At 25.5% G+C, this 8,818-nt stretch overlaps 1 protein-coding gene across 6 annotated transcripts; it reads right to left on the reverse strand.

The window, feature by feature from the left end:
- Positions 1-214: 214 nt before the first annotated feature.
- On the reverse strand, positions 215-8,553 carry LOC111034118 (persulfide dioxygenase ETHE1, mitochondrial). Of its 6 annotated transcripts, XM_022315162.1 has the most exons (8): positions 4,412-4,428; positions 4,126-4,333; positions 3,754-3,909; positions 3,535-3,679; positions 3,260-3,445; positions 1,044-1,226; positions 456-572; positions 215-363 (listed from the first exon to the last, which is right to left on the reverse strand). In XM_022315162.1, exons 3-8 carry the CDS (start codon positions 3,883-3,885, stop codon positions 302-304), a joined length of 825 nt encoding a protein of 274 aa, XP_022170854.1. In that variant the 5' UTR covers positions 3,886-3,909; positions 4,126-4,333; positions 4,412-4,428; the 3' UTR covers positions 215-301. The 6 variants fall into 6 exon arrangements, with proteins under 6 accessions (XP_022170854.1, XP_022170857.1, XP_022170856.1 ...); XM_022315165.1 differs by lacking the exons at positions 4,126-4,333; positions 4,412-4,428 and adding an exon at positions 8,479-8,553; XM_022315164.1 differs by lacking the exons at positions 4,126-4,333; positions 4,412-4,428 and adding an exon at positions 4,650-4,667.
- Between the last annotated feature and the right edge of the window lie 265 nt (positions 8,554-8,818).

Raw genomic sequence — 8,818 nt, forward strand, 5'->3', positions numbered from 1 at the left:
AACAAGTATTGAAGTTTAACTAGTTTAAAAAACTTAACATTTAAATATATAAATAATTTTAAATATTGATAGGTTCATAAAAAAAAAAAAATGTGTATATATTGTATTAACTATAAATGGTTGAATAATACATTTTTTAAGTAAGGTATATCCGAGTAAGTACTAAATATTCAGCATGTGATTTTAAGATAGTTCTGAAAAAAATAGAACAGGATCATTTTAATTGTAATTATTTAATTTTTAATAGAATAACATTTTAAACAAATTCAATATTTTATATTATCATGGTAAAATAAAATTGTCAATCATTGTTTTTCAATTCGTCTTGAATACCACATTTCAAATTGAGTGGTAAAGCAACATCTGAAAATAAAATAATATCACATTTACACTGTAAAAATATCATAATTGATTATATTTTAGATTAAATATAATATACTATAATTGTTACTAACCAATTTTTTTAGGATATGCTAAATTTAAATTGTTCATCACTTCAATAAATTCATCTAAAGACTTAGAGAGTCGTGGATTATAAGTCTTTTCTTCTCCAATTGTAGAAACGGTTTGACCTGAAATTAATATAGGTATAATTAACAATATGATAATAAGACCAAGATATTGATGACATTTACATTTTTTTTTGATGTATACATTGCCATTCTAGTTTTATATTACCTATTATTTATTTACTTAAAAAATACTGCATTGTTTTGTATATAAGTAATTTTTAAGTTAGGTATATATAATAATGTACTTTTTAAGTACAGTAGCTAACGTCTAAGCCTGACCCTTATCGGTAACTTATTACATACTATTTAACTAGTTCTAAGTTAAGACAATATTCTTATATTTAATAATGAAATGAGTTCAGAAGACATAAGGATTTAGATACTGGGTTTGATTAATATAAGGAATACTACACTTTTTTTAAAACACAAATATTAGTTTATAGTGTATTAATGTTTCAAACACAATAGCTGTATGACCTGTAATCTATGCATTGAAATTACAAAACTTTATCTTCACTTTTTAGAACATACCCGTATAATCATGTGCCGGATATACTTTATAATAATCGGGTAACGAAAATATTTGTTCATGAACAGAAGAGTATAACGTTTCAGGATCTCCTTCTTGAAAGTCAGTGCGTCCACAACCACCAATCAACAAGCAATCTCCAGTGAAGGCTATTGCTTCATCGTGACAAACAAATGTAACACAACCTATACATCAGAAACATGATTTAGATCACAATATTAGGTTAGTATAAAATACATGAAATTAATTAATTATATTAATTTTTATATGTATTACGTAAATGCAAATTATATAAAATTAAAAATTTGTAGTCATAGGCAAAAAAAATTTATTTAGCCTGGAATCAAAAACATAATTTTAAAAATTTTTTTACAGAACTTACAAAAACTATAATAATTATTTATAAATTATAAACATTAATTATTTACTTTATAAAAATGTAAATTTAAAATTGTTTAATCTCTCTTGTTTACATTATAATATATACTTTTTCGAATTTGATAACAAAACATTTTACAGCAATATTTGAAAGAATATAGATAAATATACATATACTACATTAAAATATAGGTACTGTTCTTAGTACAATTTATATAACTTGATTGTAAAATTATACATTTTTTACATTAATAAATATTGTAAATTATAATCAAGATTTTATATTGATACAAATTTATATTACTGATACAACTATGAATCATAAAACAAATTGTATGCTTACTGTGCTATTTCTTAAGCATTTTATTAGAAATTTGCAAATGCTATAAAATTCCAACCCGGCTCATAAATCATATCTATTTTTAACTGAAATATCTATTTAAGTTTTACTGCATTGTTTGCATCAAGTAGATAATATTTGTAAACTTTTTTGGAAATCCATTTTTATATGAAACTAAAATATTTTTACTATAGGTAAATACGTGATAAAAAAAAAATGTTACCGTCAAAATTAGGTTATGCCAATTGTTATACATTTATTGCAGTATGTTTTTATTTTATTTAACAAACAAAAATATGTAAGCAATTTAAATTAAATTTTAAATTTTATTTTAAAATTGTATTATTATTTTCTTGAAACCTTATCTAAATTACATAAATGTTAAAATGTTGACATTTTGGTTAAAAAATTACATTAATAATACCTAAAATACATCAATACATACTTATATTATATTAATAAGACGTATAAGTTATTTTAATAGCATTTATAAAACTAGGTACCTGCTTTATAATATATTTTTTGCACTATTCTCTATTATTTTATTAATTCATTAATATTTTTGAAATACGGTATATTTATTTATTTACTTGTGTGCTTGTTTTTAAGTATTTATTAGCAGTTATTTAAGAAATGTAATTATTATATAATTAAAGTTTTGATACTTTTCTACATTTTTTTTTTAGAGATAAACTTAATAACAGGTATTGTTAAAAAATTTACTTGCTCATTTTTATCATAAACAGCCTATCTCACCACAACTAACAAATAGTAATTATTTTTTCACATACTTATAGCTTGGAAATTTCTACCCTTTCCAATTAAAAAGAATCTATTTTTCATCCAGGCACCATAGGTATCTATTGTATTTTCCTTGAACTCATAAAAATATATTTTCAAAATAAATAGAAAAATTGTATTTATTACACTCTACAAGTGTTTAGCTGTGACTGCTGACTACTTGATGCAAACAATGCAGTAAAACTACAATAGACAAGTATTGAGTTTCAGAAAGGATTTGATTTCGAGGCAATGATAAATTATTCAATTTATCACTTTTATATTATTATAGATTATTATCTGTGGTTTATAAAAAGATATTCGCAGAAAAGCATTAATGACAGTATATCATAGTACAAATTTAAAATCTCAATTAATACAACCTAAATGTTACATCATACACATGTGCATAAATTCGTTATCTTACCACTCAAATTATTTGTTATAAATTATGGCCAAAAGTATTGAATATTTACTTTAAAATTCTAAAATAATATATTTAATTCCTATATTATGAACACCAGAGGCAAATTAACTGTGTGGTTTTTCTGTTAACTTTTTTTTTTTTGTAAAAGCAGTTTGGTCTTTAATATCTCTTATCTATGATACAGGTACACAAAAATTATATTTTGAACTATATTTATAAAACTATATTGAATTCATTAAAAGTTTCACCCATTATCCAATATCATATAATACAAAATGTTATGTAATATTTACCATTAGTATGCCCTGGAGTTTGTCTAACTTCAACAGAGTACCTTCCAAACTGTATTTCATCCCCCGATTTCACATATTTATCTGCTTGAGCTCCACTACATAAGGAAATAACACTTTCACAAGTTGGTATTAACTTCTTCAGTTCACCAGTTCCAGTCACATGATCAGCATGTACATGAGTATTGGCTGAAAAAAAATTAGGTGCATATTAAACATAATAATTGAAACATGAAATCAATAGAGATATTATATTTAAGAAATAAAAAAATACATACCACAGTATAAAAGGTTTAAACCAAGTCTTTTAAGTATTGAATGATCGCGGTTCACTTGTTCGATAACTGGATCAATAATTATTGCTTCCTTTGCTACATAATCAGCCAACAGATAAGTATATGTCCAAGATTCTTGATCAAACAACTAAATAAAATAATAGCTAAAATTATCGGAAGTATAAAATGTTTATAGATAAAAATAAAAAAACCAGAAATAACCTGTCGAAATACAAATGTATCTTGAGCAAGTCTACAGTTATTCATCACGGTTACTTTTGAAAATTCACCAAACAGATTGACACGATTACGATGCTGTCTAAAAAGTTGGCTTTTACAACTAGCTGCTATCATAATTCCATTAGTGAATTATTATTTCTATAAAATAAATAATTAGTGTTAGTGACCGGTGAGTATTAGTATACAAAAATGACTAACATGTCAAAGTGCCAGCTATAATAGATAAAGAATAATCATATTATATGATACATAAGGCCAAGGACAAATTTTATCATTATTGCTAATTCACATGTATTCAGCGTTTCAAATCCTCTTGACCAAAATATAATAACTGAAATATAATTGTGTACCTACCTTAATCTTATAGATGACTAGAATATTATTAAATTATTATGCTAGTACAAAAAGTTATTAATGTGTCAAATATATAGACGTTTATACTTTTTCAGGCTTTTCCAAAATAATGATTTCTTTGGTGTACAAACATATTAATGCCAACTTTATTGTTCTCGAGCTGTGACTGTTGTGAATATAATTTTGTTTGTCATTGTATGCTGTTAACCTAGTCATTAGTTTAAATAAAAAAGAAATCATTTCAGAATTTCAGATCTGTATTTACTATGATAACAATAAACAACACCTGTAGACTGCACTAAGACTATAACCCCTAGTTATAATAATATGAAGTATAATAGATATAATATAATCTAACTAATATGTTTTATAATCTAATAAAACATATTAGTTTAAAATAAGAAATTATATCATAAAATTGCATTAACTAACTGGCAACCAATAATGAAAATACAAATTCAAATTTCAAATGACTAATGAATAATAAATTAAACAGTATAGACTAAAATAATTGTAATACTAACATTACAAAGTACATATTTACAAACACCGCACAAAAATGGAATAAGTAAACAACTAGAAAAAATAACCACACTTGATATTTTGTAATCTGTATCTGTATAGGTAGATATCATTTTTTGGAATTTGATTTTTACTTTTGGCGGGAAATGTTTTGGATTTATATATATTTTTTATGATTACCCACATAATTATATGTCTGTATATTAGCGAATGAAAATGTATTGGTGTAAAATATTTTTATAGACAGCCTTGAATCTTGATATTATACTTTATAAATTATATGACGTCACGATTTAAGAACTATTATAGATTTATAGATTTATGGATTGAATTAAATAAATCAAATTAATTTTAATATTTTAATTCACAGCTGAAAATTTCCACTGTTCATGAACAATTAGTAATTCGTAGGTATAATATTTTCAGCTTACTATACTAGGTATCTACCTATTATAGGAGATTGTATTTTAGTATCCAAAAGTTTTAATAAATTGCAAAAATGTAAAATATGCTATACATATTGATAGTGAATAAATTAAAAGAGCGTGTTACGTTTAAAGTAGATTATATTATATAGTCTAATATGGAATGTACTCTGTACAAAACATTAAAATCTAAAACTTTATCTATCCAAGACACCGTTACTTTAGTTTTTGACTTTTTATTTTAAAAGCTGGCATTTTTGAAATAATGAGTTTTAGGCTTTTAATTATTTTATGTTTAAAAATATAATCGATCTGCAGTCTGCAGTATATAGGTATCTACCTACACGGCTACATAACAATCCAATGCATTAAAGTATAATTATAATCGTTATAACATAAATATATAATACATTTATTACGTTTTTGAATATACGTACATTTAAGGTTCAGGACTGAGCAATGAATGTTTTGGTTTAATGATGTGTGTTTTTGTGTACATTATGTGTCACGTCTTAAAGTAGAATAAATACTTTGACAAATTAATAAATTTATTCCAAATTCGACAAGATCTTAAAAATTTGCAAAAATGATCGATGTAAAATTTCTTTAAGGGGAGTACAAAGCCGAAAAAATTGCAGAAAACGAAATTATGCTCACTACACACAATTTCCATGGAAACCAAAATGAAATAAGTAAATATATTAATAATAAAATATATAAATCACATAAATCCAATTATATTATTTATTTTATCTATTTAAATATTTAATAGTTATAGTGTTGAATAATGAGACGGAACGCCATTTTAATATATACTGTACACTGTATACAGTGTACGTCTGTACCTTTGAAATGAAAGTAAATAAAATAAATAGAAATGTAAAATAAATAAAAATAATCAAACAAATAAATTATTTTTTGTAATACAGACATGAACCTATAAAATAGTAAAAATACTATCAGTTCATGAAAGTCCTCTTGTTGCGATATTGTTCATTTCCAAAAAAGCTGGATAATATCACAAAAAAACTATACGATAGAATCTTGGAATCTATGCACTTACCATTTAATGATATGTTTGTTCTATAATCTATATACCAAATGTAATGTTATGGTCGATTTTTTCGTCCCAAAATCAATTCAACCTTCCGTATAAATAATAGTAAAGTAAATTAACCTACTTTATTAATATAAATGGTATAAATACCATACAATTTACTAAACGTACCTAATTTAGTCATCGCTCAGAATCGTCTTTCGTATGTCATAATTTATAATTAAATTTAAATTCAACACTTAACGAGGTACAAAATCATAATCGAGTTTTCATGCAAGTTTAAAACACAAAATATAACATTTTAGATTTTTGTCGTACCTACCTATATGTCACTTTTTTATCTTTAGCATTTTGGTGCAATCAGAAATTACTTATCGTACTTACTTGTTATGTTATTGTTTATAAATTAATTTAAAAAAAAAATAAAACCGATGGGAATACTCAAAGTCACGAGCCTTAAAATGTTATAATTACCATTTGAAAATAGGTCCGCCCGACCAAATCTGATTGAACCATTGCTCGTTAAAATTCATAGATTTCAAAAAAATTCCAAAAATCGTTGGGGAGCTAAACTGCATTATTTATGGCAGTTTTTCTTCTAAGTCTGCGAGTATCTATGTGAAAGAATCTCTCATTTTTATGGATTGTGAGAAAAGCATTGCAAGTGGCTTCGTGTAGTATGCCATTAGTGCAATTTTTGTGTGTGGCCTTTTAAAAATTGTCTATGCATACAATAAAAAAGTACCTTTTCGCTCTTGTCCTTAATACATATTTATATAGGATCATTTATAATGTTAATATCACTCAGTAGCCACCAGTGCTCTACTGCCGTGCCCTGCAGTTGGTTGTGCAAAAAATAACTTTATGGAAATAACCTTATCTAAATTCTAAATATGTCAAATATGGTATCAAAAATATATGAATAATTTATAATTTATAAGTATTATTACCAGTGTTTTTTGGAAGGGGGGACAAACTACGAAGTCCCCCTTTTTGTTGCTATCAGCTTACCCTTTATATTTTTTGAAACGGAGTACTGGAAACGAAATATTTAGTATAGTGAATAAGAAAATTTAAGTTAATCAGTTTTCTGATGCAAAATATAATATCCATAATATTTTTACCTTGTATCTTCGAAAAAAAATGAATTGTTAAAACTTCTTAGAACTGTAAAATACAGATAAAAAATGTTTAACTATTGCAACACAAATAAATGGATGGTTTTATTTTTTTTCTTTCAACATCTTAGTCCATGGTTAATTCTTAGCAGCTGCAGTGGATTGCTTCTGATATAAAATCATGAAACTTATCAGTTATCAGAAATTAATAAATAATTTTTTCAATTTTTTTTTTATATATTTGAGGAATTTAATATTGTTTTGGTACAATTGTTTCTGGAGTAGGGTGTGGGGGCCTTACCCCACGGTAATGTTATGGTTCAATGTTAATTTTGTGTAGAACCCTCTTTCATCCAACATCAGCTGAGCCCCCCTTTTAATTTTTTTCCAAATCAAGCATTGATTACTACACTGTATTCTGGGACAGTTGAAATTTTAAATGTTTCGGTAAAGATATATCTAGGTAAGTACCCCACCCCAAAAGCTTGACATCAAAGCTCTGATACACTTCAAGGTAATCTGGCGAAAAAATGAGTTTGGTTCCTGAAAAAATAATCACATCACTTGACTATTAAAAAAAAAAATAGGTACCTATTAGTATTTTAATATTATTAAATAATAAACGAATAATTGTAAACTTTCAAAGACGACGCGCTTCAATTAATTTAAATTTAATGATCATTAGCTGAATCAGTGAAACGATTAAATACAAAATATAAAAGTAAATTGAGGGGGAATTTGAATAAACTGAACATGACGGCTTACAGTTACATGTATCTGCAAACCACTATTTAAGATATAGGTATCTTAACTCTTATAAGTATATCTTTAATCGTGAAGCAAAAGAACTGAAATGAAGACAGAATATGAGAATATGAGTCACAGAATAAGTGAAATTGATAGAATATTCTAGTCTTCATGTTAGCTGAACTGCCGAACCACAGATTTTATTTAGTGCATTGGATTGGCGATTGGCCAATTATAGAGTAATCATTGTAGTCTATGAGGAGAGTGACAGAGTATAAATATACTAATTACCACGGACTAAGATATTTAAAGGTAGTTAATACAAAGACTTGATACCACATTACCACGAATAATAATAGGTACTATTATTTTTGCACCTATCTAGGAATATAGAATACATCCATAGAATAATAGAATATAATATTATCTTAAATCTTAATTCGTGCTTGATACTGTTAATACTATGACGAAAAATCATACCTACTTCATCATGCTAAATGCCAGCAGGTCGAATTTCGGAACCGTGGACGGAACTATGAACTAAGATTTACCTTTATTTGTACAATTGTACTCTTATACTATATCTTAGTTCATGGTCGGAGCATACGTTATATTACCTAGTAATTGGAATAGAGTAAGAATACGATATTAAATATAATTGGGCATGTGGGTTGGCCCTTATCACAGAATAAATGAAAACTTAATTAAATTTATTTTGTGAATTGTGATCATATATCATATACATATTATACCATAGATATATTAATAAATAAGACAAACAAAAAAAAAAATTAATAAATTATTTATTTATATGCATAGATAGA

This window comes from Myzus persicae, unplaced genomic scaffold, assembly GCF_001856785.1.
Source record: "Myzus persicae strain clone G006 unplaced genomic scaffold, MPER_G0061.0, whole genome shotgun sequence".
In the NCBI taxonomy this organism is placed as follows: Eukaryota; Metazoa; Arthropoda; class Insecta; order Hemiptera; family Aphididae; genus Myzus; species Myzus persicae.